This window comes from Pempheris klunzingeri, chromosome 3 (assembly GCF_042242105.1).
Source record: "Pempheris klunzingeri isolate RE-2024b chromosome 3, fPemKlu1.hap1, whole genome shotgun sequence".
Lineage (NCBI taxonomy): Eukaryota > Metazoa > Chordata > Actinopteri > Acropomatiformes > Pempheridae > Pempheris > Pempheris klunzingeri.
The window spans coordinates 28,221,617-28,243,167 of NC_092014.1; the positions used below are offsets into that span (position 1 = coordinate 28,221,617).

At 42.6% G+C, this 21,551-nt stretch overlaps 1 protein-coding gene across 2 annotated transcripts; it reads left to right on the forward strand.

Annotated features, from left to right (window-relative positions):
* Positions 1 to 2,423: 2,423 nt before the first annotated feature.
* On the forward strand, positions 2,424 to 21,086 carry slc43a1b (solute carrier family 43 member 1b). 2 transcript variants are annotated; one of them, XM_070827899.1, is made up of 15 exons: positions 2,424 to 2,468; positions 5,984 to 6,142; positions 7,387 to 7,570; positions 7,693 to 7,748; positions 8,128 to 8,204; positions 15,191 to 15,283; positions 15,919 to 16,052; positions 16,641 to 16,786; positions 17,823 to 17,969; positions 18,061 to 18,096; positions 18,954 to 19,086; positions 19,421 to 19,550; positions 19,714 to 19,787; positions 20,153 to 20,276; positions 20,388 to 21,086. In XM_070827899.1, the coding sequence occupies exons 2-15, from the start codon at positions 5,989 to 5,991 to the stop codon at positions 20,613 to 20,615; spliced, it is 1,716 nt and encodes a 571-aa protein (XP_070684000.1). In that variant the 5' UTR covers positions 2,424 to 2,468; positions 5,984 to 5,988; the 3' UTR covers positions 20,616 to 21,086. The 2 variants fall into 2 exon arrangements, with proteins under 2 accessions (XP_070684000.1, XP_070684001.1); XM_070827900.1 differs by having other exon boundaries at positions 16,644 to 16,786.
* The last annotated feature ends 465 nt before the right edge of the window (positions 21,087 to 21,551 follow it).

Sequence of the window (21,551 nt, forward strand, 5' to 3'; positions counted from 1 at the left end):
TTTATGTTATGGCTTAAAATAAACTATACGTGTTTATTGTTCTCAGTACACACACATTTTACTGTTTTGTTTTTCAGTTCTTTACTCAGTTCTGTACCACAGGTCTGCCTCTCTGTTTGCGTTGTCAGTGTCGATGCTTCTAGCAGAGCTGTAATGTACAGACTCCCAATGATCTCGTACCACAAGTCATACGTTAAGCCTGACGTTAAGCCTGACGTTAAGCCTGACGTTGAGCCTGACGTTAAGTGAGTGAGTGTTTCATCTAAATGTGTGGTGTTTTGTTTTTTTGCGAATCAGTGACCAAATCTGCCATTTCCTCCCATGATGCCATTGTGGCATCTCACTCTCTTTGCCATAGAAGGGATTTTTTAGTTAGTGAGGAAAGCATTATTTATTCGTGTAGTTCAGTAACTTTTGCTGTATGTCACATTTGACCTGATAAATGGAGTATTAGCCCTAAGATTAAGAAACAAAATCTAAGAGTTGGAGACTAAAGTCATAATTTTACAAGAAATAGTTTTGAGATAAAGTCAGACTTTCATGAGAAGAAATCCATGACATTATGAGAGTAAAGTCACAATGTGTGCAGCCTCTATTTCTGCTTGGTAAAGGTTTGTGTTGGTGGGACCGTGTACACGTCGGGCTCCCCTTCCCTGGTGATGTAACTCTGCAGAGCGTCTCCACACTTGATTCTGGCTGCTTGTTCCATAACACCGTGACTTTACTCCTGTAATATTGTTTCTTTTTCATGTAAAACTGTGACTCTGTTTTAATATTGTATTTTTTTAAAATGACAACTTAACTCTCTTATGATACCACTGTAATAAAAACATGAACCTTTTGCTTAAAACAGAGAAGCAAACTCTCTGAGGTCAGAAGCACTTATGCAGGTTAGAACAGCTCACTTGTTGTTGTTGTTTCTTCTTTTAGTTTAACTTGATTTTAGTCGCTACTCCTCGTCAATGTTCCAAAGCCAGGAGAAGTTGTTGCGTCCTTGCTGCCCACATTCTGCCTCTTTTTTTGTTTGTTTTTTTATTTATGCTCAATTTTTAGTCCAAAATGTTTCTCACATGATTGACAATTGCAAAAATATATTAAGAGGACGTTTGTTCCAATAGACTATTTTCATTTTGATAACATTAAAGCAAAAGAAACGCATGTAGATGCACTAAGTACTGAGTTGTTTATTATTGTTATATGATTATTTATGAATACATTATTTCTGAGTGTATTATGCCATGACAGCCCAGCTCTGGCAAACACTGTTTACTATTGTTATTCTTATTCTTATTCTTATCAGCTCACTCTATGTATGTAGGAGAAGAATCAGTGGAAAGGAAAGGAGGGTTTATATGGTTCCAGACTGTCACAATATAAATAAAGTGAAAAGTTGTTCTCGACTGATTCGCCTGATTGAATAATGATCCAAAGGACGTCGTAATTAGAGAAAACATTTTCAAATCTTCTCTTCGTTTCCATTTCCTGTCCCTCTCTTCCTCACCGCTAAGTAACCAACAACATTCACACTGAAGCCACGCGAGGGAGCGCCATTTTGTGGATTTTATTTAAAAAATTTTCCTCAGCCCTACTGTGGAAGAGCTTGTTGTCGTTGGAAATGATGTTACAGGATGAAAACAACAATAAAAACATGAGATGGTTCAAACTCAAGTGTGCTGTGCTTGTCTGACACATTACAAAAGCTCCACTACCGGTGTCACAAGTCTGCTGCTGCATTCACATTGCAGAGGTCCTGAAGGTCTGGCATGTGTGTTATATGTTTTCTACGTCCTACGTCGACCAGCAGCACTCACAATTACCAGCTCTTAACTGCAGGACAAGTGCTGTGTGTGAAAAGACCATGTTGGTAATGGTTCTGGTTAACTAATAGACCTCAAATGGAAAAAAAAAGAAAGAAGCTTTTTATGAAAGTGTTCAGAGACGTACAGTATCTGACCACATGATGGGGCCAGTGAGAGAGCTGCTGTACGTCAGTGCTGAGAACTTTATTCTCCAACATGTCAGCTTTTCAGGAACCAAACAATTAAAAGCAAATAAGACACATTTATTCAATTATTTATTTAGCAAAGCTTCTGGTGCAATTAAGTCACACACAAAAAAAGTGTGCTGTGTACCTGATAATGTGTCTGTGTGTGTCTGTGTGTGTGTGTGTGTGTGTGTGTGTGTGTGTGGCTGTTAAGGTCAGTGGGGTGGGCGGGCAAGACTTGAGCTCCATTTATAGACATACTGTACGTAGAGAGAGAGGGAGAGAGTCACTGTGAGTGCACGTGTGCCAGTGAATACAGCTGCCACACAGAGAGAAGGATATCACACCTAGAGAGAAAGAAAGAAAGAAAGAAAAAGAAAGGTTAGCAAGAGGATCAAACTTTGTCCTGTTGGGAAACAGAGGCAGCTGTGAAGAGAACGTGTTGAATCACCACCATATAAACACAGACCATCCACCTCGTAAAGTAAGTGGCTTTAATCACGTACCTTCGCTGGGAAGGCTTCCTCCCTGCAGACCAATGTGAAGGAGCCTCCTCAGGGAGCCTGTGGTGAGGAGCGTTGCTGCTGTGTGGGACGGTGCTCTGCAGGCACTCAGACTCAGGGTCGTGTTGTTAAAGGTGCATTAGGATCAGATAGTTTCCTCTCCTGTCAGTCATCACTGGCTCTGATGTGCATTTATCTTGTCATTCTTCCTGTCAAGAGAACTGTAGGAGCTCCTCAAGTGAGTCAATCTGTCCAACATGTAAAACGCTGGAAAGGGAGCAGAGAGTGGGGAAAGTAAGCCCTGGTGATGACCTGGGATGAGGAGATGGCCTGTAGCTTGTTGTGATGGGGGAGAGCTGCTGTGACATGGAAACAGTCCTCTATTAACTCGGCTGAGGAAAGGTTATTCAGAGAGGGAGAGGAGGAAGGACATGCTGTCGACATGTGTGATCACATTAACTGTGCTCATTAGCAGAGCACATCTGACCTAGCACGATATTTATGATCTCTTTAGGGGACATTTGCAGGAGAAGCTGATTTTTGTTCAAATATGTTGGATGTCTGAACTTTTTACCTTCGTTTCTGTTTGTTGTTGCTGTTGTCTGCTCATTTGTCACTCCTAAACTTAACATTAAAATGCAAACAACAAAAATATAACCAGAGCTGTGCTCTATCACCTGAGCGGTCAGCAGAAAAGAGAGACTCTTCCTGAACACGATGGCTGGCCAACCAGAGCTCCTTAACCCTTGTATGGTGTTCAGGTTTGTGGACCCGATATAATCCGTTTTCATGTTATTTATCAAAAGAAAAACTATACAATTAATCAATCATTCATTAACAATCATTTTTTCAAACTCAGACTCATCAAAATGAGTCAAGGCCAATGAGTCTGAGTTTGAAAAAATAATGAATCATATCACTTTGCTCTTGATAAAAAAATGAAAACGGGTCCCACAGACCCGAACGCCATACAAGGGTTAAACTGCTCTGTTGGTTGCTCCTCTGTTAGAGTTTATTGTAACTGGCTGCACAAGTGTAGGTGAAGACAACTGTCTTCAAATTACAGCAGGAACATTAAAAGAGAAACTGTAGCATTAATTTAAAGGAGACAGATGAGATAAGATGGAATATGTTTGGGGAGGAAACATTAGAAAATGGAAATGATCTTTTGCCGTCGGCTAATGAAGATGACAAACATTTGTACTCAGACTATTTAACGTAATAATGACGGACATTTAAAGCTACATTTTGCTACAGTGGTGATGACAACGGACAGCCAGCATGTCCTTGAGGGCCCCACATACTGTGGGTGAAGTGTGCTGGGATTTCAAACACTGCATCCAGCCTCGTGTGTGCCTGTGTGGGTCACCAGTGTGCCAAGGTGTCTACTGTGTGACATTTTCCATCAGGTCCAACCTGGGCCAGTTGTTGTGTTCACTTACCCTTAAAGGCTCGTGATCTGGCTCTAAAGACAGCCTATGGGTGACTTTAGCTGGACAGCTGCCAATGTGGCCACAAGTGACAATTGCAGGATAGTGGGAAATACTAAGACAGCGTTAGCACAAGTAGGGAAAAGTGATCAAGCTAGCAAACCCTCTGAAGAGGGTTCCATGGTAATATGAGAATGACTATAATGGGAATAACACTAGAGTGGCTTTTGGGGGGGTAGCTCTCATATTGGGGGCATCCTTACTGGGACCCAACTTGCATGGAAATGACCCGAGATTGTGAATTATAATTCCATGATTATACTCAAAGGAAATTCACACCTTTTTAAGGATGTGGTATGCAGCGCTTTTTCATCTGTGAAGCAACACATTTCATTACAGCAATGATCACATTGCAATGATGACACAATTCATCGCAGACCGAATGGTGTTTCGCTCACAGTGTGTGTGTGCGTGTGTCTGTGTGTGTGTGTGTTTGACAGAGAGAGCTGCTATTTCCATGGTCGGCAGGACTCCCGGTGTGCAAACATGTGCCTTACACAGGTTGAGTCACTGCTTTCCAAAGCTTTGCGCACACACACACACACTCATAAGTCCATCAAATATTTACACACTCATACATGGGAAGAACACTGGGTCTATTGATTTCTAGTTCAACCTGAAAGAGAGAGAGTGTGTGTCTCTGTGTGTGTGTGTGTGCGTGTGTGTGTGTGTGTGTGGATGGGTGGATGGGTGGTTTGACTGAAGTCACTTTCAGGTACACACACACCAGACTAAGACCAATTGATTTGGTGTTCCCAGTTGGTAAAACATTGATTTTTGGGTCAGTGGTTCACGTCAGGGTTAGTTAAGTAGTTAAGTAGTAGTTATGGTAAGTTATGGCAAGTCTGTGTGTGTGTGTGTGTGTGTGTGTGTGTGTGTGTGTGTGTGTGTGTGTGTGTGTGTGAGGGCACGTGGGGGCGTGTGCACATGAGTTGATGACACCTGATAGCTCCAGCTACAGTAGAATCGGATCAAACAAGGTCAAACCTTTTCCTCTTTGGTCTCTCATCTTGCCATCATCTCGTTAGTCCTTCATTTGCTTCCTTTCAGGTTCACAAGCTGACGTCACTGTATACTATGACATGATGGAGATTTGCAACACCGTTTAAAATGAGATAGCTGCCTTTTAATATCTGGTGTTTGTGGGAAACGCTGCAAATCAATGAGTCGCTTCTTGATGGTTTCAGATTTGCAGGATTTTAGCATCATATAAATTGACGTACTTTAAATAAGTAACTGGTGAAATTTTACTGCAGCAATAAGATGCCCTAAAACTCTTTTACAACATTAACCCTTTATCGGCCAAGGGACCATATTTGGTAACTGAAGTGGGAGTTCAAAATGCCGCCCCTTCCCTCACCATGAGGCAGTAGAACTACCAGATTTCTCCAAGCCAATCAGCAACAATCAGGCTACATGACAGACTGAAAAGAAACCATATATGATCATTTAATTGACCTTGATTTTCACCATAAAATTTTTAAATAAAATTTAAAAACTCCCAAAAGTAAAATAAAAGTCTTGTAATGACCACCAGTAATGGTCTAGGGTTGAAATTTTGAATTTCTAAGTATTTCAATGAGTGCCCTATAAAGGGTTAATTCTAATGTTGTGTCCCTGGCCATCAGTTCTAGCGGTGATGATACTGTTGTATTATCTGCTAGTACTGTAGGTCCAACAGGGAAATAAGCATCAGGCAGGTTTTAAACAAACCTCCAGGTTAGCAAGACACATTTGGAAGAGGACAAGATGGCAAAGAGTAAATTTATCACCCAAACTTTGAGAGACTTTACATCTCACCTCCAAATGAAGTTGTAGATAATGTGGGTAAACTGTCAGAAAAAGATTTTCTGCTGCTCATCTGAATGAACCTCTAATGCGACACTGAGGTAGTGAAATAAGCTGGTGCAAAGTAAGGATTTGTTGTACTTGGTGGTTCCTAGCAGAGCTTCCTATCTGCTGTTTGGTGGACTAATGCTTTCCTCTTCCTCCTTGTGTGTCTGCAGCTGTCATGGCCCCCAGCTTGGCCCAGGCTTACCGGAGGAGGTGGTGGATGGCCATCACAGCCATTATAGAGAACCTACTCTTCTCTGCTGTGCTGCTGGGCTGGGGCTCACTGCTCATCATGCTGAAAAACGAAGGCTTCTATTCCCACCTTTGTGTTGGTAAGACCACCATGTCTATGTCTATGTTACGCTGATAATCCACTGTCAGATTTGTCAGACGCTTGCCTGTCTCGGGTCGTTTCAAAGCTGCAGTTTGACTAAAATACAGTTTTGTTTTGTCTTTCATGGTCACATGTTGATTGCCTCTGCCTATGTGGCCTCTGTGAAAGTCAGTGCCATGGACAGGATGCTTGAATTTTTTTGTGCTCTGCCGATGCTTCTGGTTCTTTGAGGAGACCATGAGTGAGGTGGATCTTCCATTTGAGGGCTGATTTCTCCAAGAGACACAACAGCAAATCAGCAGCTGATTCTTATTATTGCTTGTTTTTGATACAAATATAATGGAAAAATAAATCCTTTCTTAGTTTTCTGCCAAAAAGACTACCAAGTGTTTCTGTGAGGGCATCATCCCTGAATGTTTGCATTTTGGGTTCATCAAGTTAAAGGATAACTTCTTTATTATTATCTTTATTTCTATTTACAACTTGCTTTTTAAACCTGGACTCCATTTATACAGATTTTGGGTTCGAAATTAATGCTAGGTTTAAAATAAAAAAAAAACATCATCCAATCCTGTGGGACAACTGCACCTGATCACAGTAGGTCCACTAAAAGTGCTTGTTTGATCCACTGACAGGCTCAGATTGTTATTCCAAGTGTCTGACAGCATTATGGAAAGGATCCCTACAGAGAGAGACCTGTAAAGTTTAAGGATCTCTAAAATAAAAACACTACGATCTGTTGTGGCTGATAACAAATGGACAAAATTAACTTCCAACCAATCACAGCCCAAACTGTGTGCTGTTTCAACCCCTAGTTTTTACCTCTGAACCTTCCCACTGACAGGTTCTGAGTGATCTGGGTCCTGTCAGTAGTCGTATATTATGTTTATTTCTAATCATAGCTCATGTTGTCTAGTCTTCTCAGTCCAGCGAGGAAGTGTTATGGTTGGCAAAGCAACTTTAGTGTAGCCTGACATCACCAGACCTACTTTAAATGCAAATCAGTCTGAGGCCTGTCAGCTCGCTTTCGGTTGGGAAGGAGGGGGTGTTCTCAGCACGCACGGACCAAAAGCTGTGACGCAGTCACGATTGACCCAACCTCAGCCAAGTAGGCTGTCTGTATGGGAGGTGGACCAAACACATCATCCAGAGCAAACGCAACATGAGTTACAGTCTTGTGTGGTTTCGCAGGTTAGCAGTTCTTATTTTAACAGTTTACCCTGTCCTGATGACCCTATCCAGAAAATGTGACTGTCAACACCAACGTGACTTCCATGGAGAGAGGAGACTGGCCGAGTTGTGTGGAGCAGGAAGAGGTTCTGAATCTTGGCTTCACCATTGGCTCGTTCCTCTTGAGTGCAGCCACTCTACCTCTGGGGATCTTGATGGACAGATATGGGCCTCGTCCACTGAGGCTCATTGGCAGGTATGACAGACGGACCTTTTTTTGGCTTTTCATCTGAATGTGACATTTTTCAACTTATTAAATCGAAGTGACATCGAAACCAAACACCAAATGTGCTCTGACGTCCTGTGTCCATATTTCAGCTCATGTTTCGCAGCCTCTTGTGCGATGATAGCTGCCGCTGCTTATGACCCTGGAGGTAAGACAGCACATCGACGTGTCAGACTTTCAATCATCATGCTCTTCTTTCAATCCAATAGAGAAACAGTACTTAAAGAGAAGTTCTGGTTATTTCTGTACTTCTGTGATCCTAACAGTGATCCTACCAGACTCCAACAGGACAAGGAGAGTAGAAACTTTTACTAACTTGGAAGATCAAGCCAGTTAAAATGATTACGACCCAAATTGTCTGTTGTAAACATAAATTCCCGAAGTTGTGTGTACACACACTTTTCATGTGCAATCAGAGATTATGACAGACAGGGAAAAAAAGACCAACATCATAAAAAAAACACTGAATGAACCTTTAAAGTTTCATGGTATCTCATAGTTTCCTTCATTGCCGTGTGTTCCATCAGTGCTGTCTTTCCTCATCTTCCTCGCTGTCTCCTTCAACGGCTTTGGAGGAATCTGCCTGACCTTCACCTCACTCACAGTATGAGTCCAACTCTCACACACACACACACACACACACACACACACACACACACACACACGCTTGTAAACTAGCTGAGAGGTGTCAAAAACGCATTCACATCTGAATCAGTGCAGAGGACAGTTACTTTTCAAAATAGAGAAAACAGAGAAAGATAGCTACTCTCTATTACATTACAAAGTCGCGGTGGCAGCAGGCTAGTTAAAGTAGCCCAGCCATGCCTTTCCCTAGCCACCTCCTAAAGTGCCCTTCTGAGGAATCCTTCCCAGGATATATTATCCCTCCAGACATGACTGACTCCTGTCATTAGGAAGGAGCAGCGGGTCTGATCCACTCTCCTCTGTGACCATTCTTATATACGACTGAGAGCTAACTAAGAGCTCACCAGGAGTTAAACTGACCTCAAACACAGCCAACTTTGTTTTTTCTGCTAAAAGACCATAGACCACAGCATGTGCTATGATACACAGGGAGGTGTCCAGATATATATAGAAATAAAGGACTTGGCAGACGAAATGCCACAACACTCTGTTATCTCCACAAGTTGTTGGGTATTCTCACTGACATGGTGAGTTTAGCTGCGTTGGCCAATATCACATAGCCATCCATGTTTTAGTTCAGTCCATTGCCAGTTTTGTCTCATAAAATGCAGTTGCTGTGCTGCAATTGTCGGTTTCAACCTTATAATTTTCCCAAAGTTGGGTGCACACCTCCACGTTCTGAGGACGTCACATGGCTTCTGATGAGTCACTATGACTCTTATGGTACGGCAACATGAACAGCTGATCCCGGCTCTGATCCACCGAATGCTGCTCTGGCACACTGTAGCAGCCCTGTCTGTCCGTCTGCTGGAGGAGAAAGTCTCTCATTTTCTTCCAGCTCTGTCAGTCCCTCATGCTGTGTACTGCTATGGCCAAATTTGGAAGAAAAGCTAAAATTAAAAAAGTAAAGATAGAGACAAAAGACCTGAATCCTCCACCACAGGCTGTCATGTGCTTCTCTAACACACATGCCCCACATCAGAAGTCCTAACCTTTGTTTTTTTGTTGTGTTTTTTTGCTGTTTTGCTGCCATTGTATGTATTCAATGTGTGTTTTGCCCCATTGGATTAAGTTCTGTCTGGTGCTGTCTCACCCGTCACTAAATACATAAAAGCTGGATATTGGCTAAAATATGGGTGCAGGGTAATCACAAGCAACACATATCAATCTATAAAATGCAAACCATTCCCACTTTAGACAGGACGTTAAAGGACAAAATAACGGTGTTGGAGCACCTCCTTGTTGCTGAAAAGGTTAATACAGTGTGTCTAAGTGGGCTTAGAGGCCCACAACTGACATACAAAATACAACTGTAACATGGGATGCTCTCTGTTTGAAGCTCCACCTTGATAATTTTATACTAACGATGGGCTATGCATCGACTATGCATAATGTGGAGGACGATACTAAAAAGAGCTACCATCCAACACTGTGGTTCCTCTCAGCTCTGTTTTAGTGTCTTTCATCTTATTCACCAATATCTTCCTATGTTTTTTCTTAAAGAAAAAAGAAGTTCTTAAGAAAGGTCCTAAGAAAAGTCTACACCGGATTTAATAATTCACAGAATTGTTCCCACCTCTGCTCTTATAATGATGTTTCCCATTGTCCTCATAAGTTGAAAGCTCATCCAGTTGTCCCTAATTACCAAAGTTTAATGTTTTACCAATCACCACAAAAGGCCATCAGACTGCAGGGCACACACAGAAATCACACACAGAAACCACACACAGAAACCACACACAGAAAAGAGTGAGGAGCTCCAAACGTAAGAAAAAGTTCTCTAGTTCTGAAGTGGAGGCACTGCAGCAGGAGGGGAACAGCATGCAGCAAACATGGGAGGGGATGCTCATATTAGTAAATTCAACTGATGATGACAGTCAGTAGAAAAGTACACAAAGTCATTTGTCATTTGAGTTATAAAGAAATTTGTTCCTAGGAATGGTTGGTGAATGAGGTCTATTGCTTGTATGCTTTGTTTTGTTTGCAGTAGCAGACAGCTGCTCCCATAAACCCACTGCACACTACCTTCTATACCAACCAGTGTCTTACACCAGCAGTGGATCAGATGAAATAAGTGTATCAAATGAATTGTGTGTAATTTGAAGGGTGTCTCTCGAAGTGACACACCCACAGAACCCCACAGAATCTTATTTCACTCCGTCCTGCGTCCCTGAGTTCTCCTAAGTTTAGTTGTATGACGACAGCCTGGAAACATGAACTTACTTTCAGTCCTCTTTGACATTTTATTGTTAATGCTGATGAAACTAAGAACAATAACATAAGATATTTAGTATCTGAATGTCCAACTGACAGGAAGTCTAAGTGCATCATCAGAGCAAGGGAAGCTGGGAGTCATGTCATGCAGAGAGCAGTAGAGGGTGACAGGAAACATGAGGACGGGGACATAGGACAGGGATCTGCTGTCTGGACTTGAACCTGGGACGTCACAGTAAAATGGTACAAAGACCGCTGGGTCACCAGGACGTCCCCTATACCCACTGTCCCATCTTTTTATCTGTCACAGTCAAAACACCTGTTGTGACATCACAGAGTGGGGCGTGGCCAGAAGTGTAAATGCTGACTTAAAGGTTTCAGCCTCCAGAGAGCAGAGCAGCAGCCTATCAGCAGCCGCAGAGATCAACAGGCCTATTCATGCTCCAGAGGCACATGTGCTTTTGACCGCTTTGTTTGTTGAGTTGTGTACCTGTGATTATACGCACATGTTCCTCTGTGTGTGTGTCTGTGTGTGTGTGTGTGTCTGTGTGTGTGTGTGTGTGTGTGTGTGTGTGTGTTGGAAAGCAGCACATGCTGTTCCACTTGTTCTAAATTCTGCTGCGACCTCTCATCCAATCCAAACCATGGATGGTCAACACACCCTCCCACAGCCCTGTCCCCCTGTCAACATGATCTCTCTCTCTCTCTCTCTCTCTCTCTCTCTCTGTCTCTCTCTCTCTCTCTCTCTCTCTCTCTGTCTCTCTCTCTCTCTCTGTCTCTCTCTCTCTCTCTCTCTCTCTGTCTCTCTCTCTCTCTCTGTCTCTCTCTCTCTCTCTCTCTCTCTCTGTCTCTCTCTCTCTCTCTGTCTCTCTCTGTCTCTCTCTCTGTCTCTCTCTCTCTCTCTCTCTCTCTCTGTCTCTCTCTCTCTCTCTCTCTCTCTCTCTCTCTCTCTCTCTCTGTCTCTCTCTCTCTCTCTCTCTCTCTCTCTCTCTCTCTCTCTCTGTCTCTCTCTCTCTCTCTCTCTCTCTCTCTCTCTCTCTCTCTCTCTCTCTCTCTGACCTAGACCATGTCCTGGACTTGACATGGTCATTTTGGCCTGACTGCTGTCATTCCTGGTCTGGTGTGTGTTTGTGTCTGTTGTCTGTTGTGTGTGTGTGTGTGTGTGAGTGTTATCTCGTTGATAAGCTCTTACGTAACTACCTGACGAGAACGGTGTACATTCCCAGCTAACCTAACTAGCAGACAACATTTTTGGTTCTCTGTCAACTTTATTGAGGCAGTTTGTACCGGGGTAAACCAAATACAACAGCTTAGGCCTAAAATCTCTTAATTCCAGGAATCTACGTAGAGGTCAATATTGGTTATATTAGATATTTAGAAAGACTCTGAAAGTGTACTGAGAAAATGCTCCCATGTTAACATGACCATAGTCACCATCTTAGTCATTAGCTTTGCAGGTAGTTGGGCATTAACCAAAGTACTGGACAAATTGAAATGTTGGTCTGATGTTGGTGTTGGATGAAAAGTCAGAATTTTTTGCAGTTCATTTCCCTGCTGAACATTAATGTCTACCAAACATTGTGCCAATCCATCTACTAGGTGTCAAACTATTCAGTGGATGAGTAAAACCTGGCCTGCTGGTGGTGCTACAGGAAAGATATTCATTCCTCTCTGTGGTTTACTAGCACGTAAAATGTAATAAGTAATAATAATAATAAGTCGCCTGTCTTTTAATCTAAGCTTAAAAATGTTTTGTTGCCTACTTGTAATCATAATTCAACCATAGTTTACCATGATCTTTTTCCTAACTGTAACTGTACTGTACTATTTGAAAAGCACTGGCATCTGACTTAAAAGTTGTTTTTTGTAGAATTGGACCATACTGATGACTCCTCAAGAAATTGATTAAATGCTTGTATACTGGGGAAACAATGATAAACAAGAATAAAAGAAAGAATGATAACAATCAGGCTTTGGGAACTACAGGCAAGAACAAATGGAAAGCTAATGGACAGCTAATGGAAAGAGAGGGGGAGAGCCAGGAAAAGAGGGGAGGGCAGATAAGAATGGAAAACAAAAGTAGAAACGGCATGGAAACATTACGGAGGAGAGAGAGTCAGAGCAGAGAGCTGTGACCTCAGCTGAGGACTGTAGACGGAGCGACAAACATAAAGGTCATATTTGGTCATCAACATCCTTACCATGAGGCATTTCAGTACTCGAGGGTACAATATACATTTTGTACCTACCACCACTATTACTACTATCATTACCACCACTGCAACTAATGTTATCACCCAAACACACAAAACCAGGAGGACAGAAACACTTTGGTCATTTTAATGGTCAGCGAGTCCATCCATCCATCCATCCATCCATTTTCTATACCGCTTATCCGTCAGGGTTGCGGGGGGAGCTGGAGCCTAGAGGCGGCGTACACCCTGGACTGGTCGCCAGCCAATCGCAGGGCCACATACAGACAGACAACCACTCACTCTCACACTCACACCTACGGGCAATTTAGAGTTACCAATTAACCTAATGTGCATGTCTTTGGATTGTGGGAGGAAGCCGGAGTACCCGGAAAGAACCCACGCTGGCATGGGGAGAACATGCAAACTCCACACAGAAACACCCCGAGTTCAAACCGGGTTCACACCCTGGACTTTCTTGCTGTGAGGCAACAGTGCTGACCACAGCACCACCATGCTGCCCAGTCAGCGTTTGGATTTGGATTTTTGGATTCAGGTTCAAGAGGATAGAAAGCAAAGGCTTGAAGCAACACTGACTGCCTGACAACTAACAACAGGGGAACAGGGGGCTTGCATGTTCGCTAACAGGGTGATACAATACACAGGACACAGGTGAGCAGGTGGATTAGGGCGTCAGCTGACCGAGGCAGGTTGGAAAGTCAGAAGGTGTCGGGTGGCTGAAAGCTTCACAGGAATGGGACACAGAGGCAGTATGAAACAAAAGCAGCTGACACACTGGGCTGATGAACAGACAGACCGATGAGGACAAGAGACGAGACAATGAGTCAATTCATTCTGGGTAAATGGACATTTGATCACTTATCTCACTCTGAACATGGCATGGCAGTTTGATTTTGAACAACCTGCAAACATCTCACTTGTTCCACATGTACATTGTGTCTTAGAGCTACTTTTGTCCATAGAGTTCACATAAAAATATGAGAGCATAGTGTGCCCACACACCAAACAACTTCCTGTGGATACAGCGGTTTCAATTTGAACGACATAGCAACTGGACACAGAGTAGGACAGCTTTAATCCGCTGAATGTAGACTATGTCAGTGTAGACCTTTGAGACGGCACACAAAAGCCCTCCGAGTCACAGCACCCAAGATTTATTACATCACACTTTTTGAACACTTCTACAAAGACACTGTATGTTCATATCATTGTATGGAATGAAAGAAATCCCTTCCTCCAGCCACATTAACGTCACCAGAACTGAATTACTGAAACGTGCAGCTATTGTCTTTTGAAAATGGCAGTTTAACTTTCTAATTTTTTAGTTTGGATTTTACCACTACAGTCTTATGTTGTGCATCAGCTGACATTAACCAGCGTTGGCTTGATGTTACCTTGTAAATGATGTCGCTGAATCCATTTGCAGATTCTTTGTTACGCTACGTTTTGACACGTCACAGACAGTGATGTTAAAATGTGTGTGTGGGCTGTCAGTTTTCATTCAAAATTCAAATGACCATTTGAGTATTGGATCTACTTTCCTAAGATCCACCGCACATTGTCTTCTATCAGTAAATTAGGCTATTGTTAGCATTGCTAATACAAAATGGATGAATCTACGAGCCATGCTGAACAGCTGATCACCCTCTGAATGTAGTCATGTGTGGAAGCATTTTGGATTTGACACCATGAAAATCTGACTAATAAGGACAGTTCAGAAACAGAAGGGTGTCAGTGTGGGTGTTCTGGACGTGGCCTGATTTCATACTGGTGTAGGATGTACACCAGTCACCACTGGTGTGATGACGTCCCGGAATAGAAATGCACAGTCATCGAAACAAATCTCATATGAGCAGTAGGTTTAAACTGAGCATTACGGCCTGTAGTGTGAACAGAGCAACGTGCAGTGTGCTGTGTGACTGGCAGCACTCCAGCTGCATCTATAGTTAGAGTGGAGTCTGTAGACACACACACACACACACACACACACACACCAAACACCAAACCCTACCATCTGCATGGCCAGAGAATGTTCACATGCACACATCCACTCGCATGCCAAGTTGTCATAACAAAGTGTGTGTGTGTGTGTGTGTGTGTGTGTGTGTGTGTGTGTGTGTGTGTGTGTGTGTGGTAAAAGCGCATTCTTTTGGAGTTCGAGCTGAAAATACAGATCCCATATATTGCTGTTGAACCATATTGTTTCTGTGTGTGTGTGTGTGTGTGCGTGTGTGTGTGTGTTAGTCAGCTCAACTTTCGCCCCCTCAGATGAAACAGTAGTGCTCATAAGAACACAGTAGCGCTGCCTGCTGGTTGAGTTTGTAAAGTGCATTGAATCATTGAATGTACTTTAGTTTCCTCAGAACAGCTGTTCAGTTCATTTTGCAGCTGGTTTAACATTGTATGTTGTTCTATACAAATGGTTGATAAAAGTGACATTTTTCACCTTTACTGCTGATTGATTGTATGGTTGATTCACAAGTTTGGTCTTCTTTCATTTCATCTGTCTCTCATCTAGCTGCCGAACATGTTTGGGAATATACGCTCAACCATCCTCTCCCTGATGATTGGCTCCTATGCTTCTTCAGCCGTCACCTTCCCGGGTGTCAAGGTGCTCAAGCACACACACACGCACACACACACACACACACACACACACACACACACACACGCACGCACGCGCTCAAATCTACTGGCAAATTTAAAAAAGCACAGATTAACTTTTCATTCAACAGGCATCACAAAAATACGTTGAATTGCTTGTGCAGCTTTATCATTAAATATTCAACCCAAAACATCTTTTGCCAGCTGTGCTTATCACATTACTCTATGTCACCCGATAGTCAATAACATAATCATAGATTTTCCAGAGAAAATACATGTGACTTCTGAAATCTGACAAATGCTTGATAAACAGTAAAAGAAGCGGCTGAAGGACTGCATGGTTTTATAAGGACATTAACAAGGAAAGAGAGAGAAACCAGACCCCTTTTAGAAAGAAAAGATAAAAGGGAAGGCACACAAAAGACAAGAAGGGAGAGAGAGAGAGGAAGTGGAAGAGAAGAAGGGAGGAGGCAGTGGGATTTCACTGATGACCTTTGAGCAGCAGATTAACTTGAATATTAGAATGATTCAATACGTTGAACTTATGTAACAAGTTGTCTTCCCTCCCCATCTCTTCTATCTGTCCCTCTCTCCTTACCTGCCACACCTCCTCTTTCTCCTCATCTTTCCACTCCTCTCTAGTTGATTTATGACTTTGGCGTGTCGTTCCGTATCATCATGTGGGTTTGGACTGGTATGGCCTGCTTGGTCTTTCTCAACTGCTTCCTCAACTGGCCCGCTGAGTCCTTCCCTGCCCCTGAAGACATCAGATACATGTCAGTACCCCTTATGTCTCCTGTAGTCACAGGTTCCCTGGAGAATCCACTGATGAGTTTTACAGTGCTACTCCATAACACCCCCCTTCAAAGCAGGCAGGCAGGACGGAGGCAGGTGGCACAGAAGACTGACAGAATCACATAAGACAATCTGGCAGTAAATACATGTACATGAGGCTGCAGCTCTGACATGTGAACAGTCGATACACGAGAGAGTGTCAGGACTTTGAGAATCCAGTCACAGCAAGACAACTACTGGCTAGATTACTGTGAAAATTGGTCTTAATGTTCACAGTCATCAGAGAATAATACCTCATGATTTTGGTGGTAATCAGGTTAAATAATCTCTTTATATTAAAATCTAAAAAGGCTGACTGATTACTTACTGAACATCCGAAAATCGAGTGTCACCTTGGAAAAGGATTATTGATATTGTCACTTTTATGTCACTTCCAGGTTAAAGTGTTTTTGTGGTGGTGATCGGTGCAGATAATTACTTCCCTTCCCTTTGCATTACCATTAGGCTAGAGCTGGAGTGAGTTTAGATGCCGTTCATTTTATACATTTGATCTCTTTGTCTTCTCTAAGCAGTAAAAAGGTGAAGCTGAGTGGGGTTGTGACAGAGGACAAGATGACCGGGGACAGGTACGTCACCCATGTGACTGTCATGGAAGACACGATGGGAGCCAATCAGCAAAAGCCCGAGCAGGCAGACTCCCAAAGCACAACCCAGGGTAAGGAACGTCATTGTCAAGATTACATCTTTGTTGTATTTACATTTATGTATTTGTGTGACACAACATGTGAAATGCAGAGAATGGAATCATTCAGGTGTCAATAAGAAAGTCCATAAAGTTGGGGGAATCCCAAGAGACAGATTCAGTAAAAAACAGTGGTCAAAATAGATGCATCCTGACTTTAACCCCCACTATGGGTCAAGTTCCAAAGAATGCAATTCCACGTCGTCTTTGTTCACCTCCCACCCTTGTCTTTAAAACTTCACAACACAGTTTGTAATGCAGGCTCTGTTTTAAATTTGTAGTCACAGACACAAACCCTAATTCTACCATCAGCTACATGTGTGCTGTACCACAGCCTCAGACTGAGCCAGCTGGCTGTGTACTTTACAGCAAATACTAAAGCCGTCCACCACCAATCAACAGAACTGCAAACCGGTGCACCGTGTGGATTCAGCACCAGAGCTTTTGGCAACACATCAACACGTTTTTTCCTCAGAACAATTGAGAACATTTGGATGAACTCTTCTGTTACTTCTACTGTACTACTTTTAACAGTGAAACTGGCTCTTTTAGTGTAGTGTGAAACTCCCTGAGGCTTCAACTGAACGTGTCAGTCATCACAAGTGTAACGTTTTTATTAGTCTCATCCATCTGTCTCACACTGCGGGAGTGTTTCAAACCGGTTCCTGTCTCTGCTCGCAGTGACTAACTATCCAGTGAATTAGGACACTGATTCAGTGAATATGAGGACACTGACATGTCAGTAAGCTCCATGAACCTCAATTTGCGTGCTAATAATGTAACACTGACCCCAGGTCTTCCAGGGTTGGGCACACTGCAACAAAATGCCATGGAAAAGAAAAGAGAAAGTAACTGTACAAAGTGCTTTCTGGGAACTAATTATGAAACTGAGCCCACGGTGAACTGTTACAATGCAGATGAAGTGTCTGAGTACCTGCGTTACTCCCCAACTTATTCTCAATCTGACCTCATGGCTGCATTCACACATTACGTGCCTTTCCACCTTCAGCCTCGCTGCCGCTGTGTACTTCTATGTGCTCTCCCATCTTCCTGTGGAGTGTCATCACCATGGCGATGACCCAGCTGAGGCTGATCTTCTTCATGGGTGCCATGAACAAGATGCTCGAGTTCCTGGTCACCCACGGTGACCCTAACCGTAAGAATCCTAACCTACATGACTATATAGTACTATAGTAAATAGTATAGAGTTTTTCAGTTTAAGTACTAACAGCTGTTGTCTCTTTCAGCCTCAGAAGAGATGCAGAAGGAGGTGGAGGAACAGGGTAGGTTGACTTGTGTTAATATGTGGCTACTATCCACAGTGGGCTGACCGGTGGAGTTACTAGAAGGTTTTGACTGATGCTGCTGGTTGTATTTTCTGTGTGCACTTGACGTCTTCTTGCAAATGTATTCATGTCAGCTCTTGGAGAGAGCATTTGGAGACCAGTGGGCACTAGAAACTGTTATTAAGACACTTATTAGTAGTAATTATGAAAATAGCAATACTCATATTGAGAAATACAGTAAAGTAATTTCGGCTTCATCTGTACCACTCGTCGTTGTTGTGATCTTGTGTTCATCACTTGAACAATAGGCAGCGCTATAGCCGTCACTGAGGTCCCTGAGGTCATGTCCTTGGTTTTTCTCTGGGAATACGGGAACGGTTAAAAGCATACACTATATTTTTCCACCAGAATACAGTATTTGTCCGTCAGAACTTTCTAGCAGAGTTTAGAGGGCTTTGAAATACCATTTAGACCTTCACATCATGGAATGAAGCCTTATAACATTTGGGCTTAATGACCTCAGTAGACTATACTCTAAAATCTAAAATACATGCTGTATTTGAAAAGTTTGTGATGTTTGTGATGTTAATCCAAATGAAATATACCCTAACTATTCCATACCTAAAAGTCATAGGCAGCTCACACACAGATCTTCAGTTGACTAATCTCAATTTCACCAATTTATTCCGGCCGTGTCAACAAACATGCTAACATGGCCTCATCAGAGCATTAATGACTGATGAGGCCGAAATGTTGGTAATACGTGTTGGATGTTGAGGCATCAATCTGTCTCTGACTTATTTCTCTCCATATGTTTCTGTGGACTTCCCTCTATCTCCGCATATCCTCCACAGTTGGTTTCTACTCATCTATCTTCGGCACAATGCAGCTGCTGTGTCTGCTGACCTGTCCGATGATTGGCTACATCATGGACTGGAGGATGAAGGAATGTGAAGACGAAAAGCCAAACACACAAGCAGAGAAGAGGTACAAAGCGGTCTCAGCGGTTCTTTTTAAGTGTAGGCATTGTGTTGCGACATATATATATATATATACATTGTTGGATATCGGTCAGAAAGACAAGCATTTATTGTGCAGGCTAGGCTGCTGCAGATACCTTTTTTCAATATGCACATGCCATATGTGCAGTGAAAGAATAAGACTGGGTGCTGTCCACGCTGGCCCTGCAGGCACCCCTGGTTGACTGCACTGTAAACAAAATCCCTCTTGACAACAACACAGTTTCAGACTCATCTGCATCCTGGACTCATCCACACCTTTTCCTTAGCTATAAGCCTCTTTTGACATTTGTCCCCTTCAGCCAATCAGATCCCACAAAGAGAGACAGAAAGGTCCAGAAACTGACCAATGCCATGAGAGCTTTCATCTTCACCAACCTCCTATTGGTCACCTTTGGAGTAATTTCCTTGATTGACAACCTTCTCATACAGGTTAGATAAATACTGCATAGGAATACACAAGTCAAAGTTTCCATGCATGCTAAAACAGTATTAATACAGCCTATGAATGTACAGACATGCAGATAAAGAGGCACACAGAGACACTTCTGAGGGTCATTTATAAATCTGTTCTCTGTCCTTCTGTCTGTCTTAGTTGGTGTCGTTTGTTCTGCATACCATAGTGAGAGGATTTATCCACTCCTGCTGTGGAGGTCTCTATGCTGCTGTGTGAGTATCTGTGCCCTTTAAAGCTGTACTTATAAATATTTTTATATTAACAAGTGATCCGCAATGAATAATGACCCTAAATGAATGCTCATGTTGCTCTGGGTGCGCTTAACCTGTAAAAAAGTAATTGTTTGCTCAAACATTAACAATAAAAACTTTCCACATGCTTGGAGTGTAAAGGGGCAAGTTTATTTGTAAGAAGTAACTGCACCTATAACACACGCGGTGTAAGATACATACTGTACCTCTGAATCTATACTTGATTACCCTGTCGTGTCAGGGTTAACATATTTTGGCGGTGAAAAATAAAAAAAATAATTCTCGTAATGATTGCTAATCATTTTTATCTCCAATTTGCACTGTAGATATCCAGCCAACCACTTTGGGACACTGACGGGCATGCAGTCAATGGTCAGTGCTGCTTTCGCCTTGCTCCAGCAGCCCCTGTTCATGCTGATGGTGGGACACCTCCATGGAGATCCTTACTGGGTAGGAAGCACACGCACACACGATCGGAGAGAAGGCAGGAGTGTGCAAATACACATGGCAAGTTTCTCAGCAGGTTTGTTACAGGCACTGACACGTCTCTTTTTACAACAGATCAATTTGGGCCTCCTCATCTTCTCCCTGGCTGGCTTCCTGTTGCCGGGCTATCTGTTCTATCACCGTAGAAACCTGATCAATGCAAAGGCAAAGTGTGATAAGCTGGCTGCCAGCCAATCACACAAAGCGAACGCTCCTCTAACCCAATCAGATAGTGGAACTGCTAAGAGCCAAGCCAATGGGCGAGCAACTAATGGTTACACACCAAACGGATGTACAGTTTAAGGCGGCTGCTACGAGTGAAATGATCAAGTTATACTCCAGTGTTAGTTGTGCAGTAGTTCATGACTATTCTGAGGACACACATGTAACCTCATTCTGGTTTGACAACTATAACAAGTACCAAAAACAAGACAAAAAAAACAAGTTTTCTTCAGTTAAAACAAACAAAACACAAGTCCATCATCCCGTCCTTTAAAATTAGCTCAGTGTTTAGCACTGTCACTGCACAACATAGAGGTCTTGTGTTGGGACCTCAGCTCTGCTCCATCCTCAGAATGTGTACAAATAACAGGCTGCATGCTGGGAAAGGCTCCAGTCCCCAAACCCTTGACCCGTGTGACGAAATTCTAGGACCATACCAATGTTTCTGCATGTTTTATACTGTTTACTAGTGGCCATGTACTTTTGTAGGTTATTGAATGGGATTGGAACTTGTTAAATAATCGATTAAGGTAAATAGTGCAAACCAACAAAGCAGGCCCACACATACTCAGTTATGAGCACTATATGTTATCTTGGCATAACTAGATCATTTAGACATGTTTTTAATGTCTACTTTAAAGGATAGTTTCACAATATCTCAAGTCTGTCTTAAAACAATACTCAGGCACCATACTGTATGTACAGTGAAACAGGTTTTGATTGCTGTAATCATTCCTCATGTTTATACCGGCTATTGAAGGATCCCTTCCTAATACACTTTAAATGAAACTTACGGGGGAACAAAATCTACTGTTCAAAAAAAAAAGCAAATGAGTTTTCCTGAGTTTATCTGAGGCGTCAGTGTGTGTCTAACTTGAAACTTCGTATTTGCCTTAGATAAACTTATAAAATATATTTAAATGGAATAAGAACAGCTACTTTTCATCAGGAGGAGATCTCTCCATAGCCTGTATGAACAGCAAGCAAAGCCAGAGTCACTGCTGACACTGGTCCCCT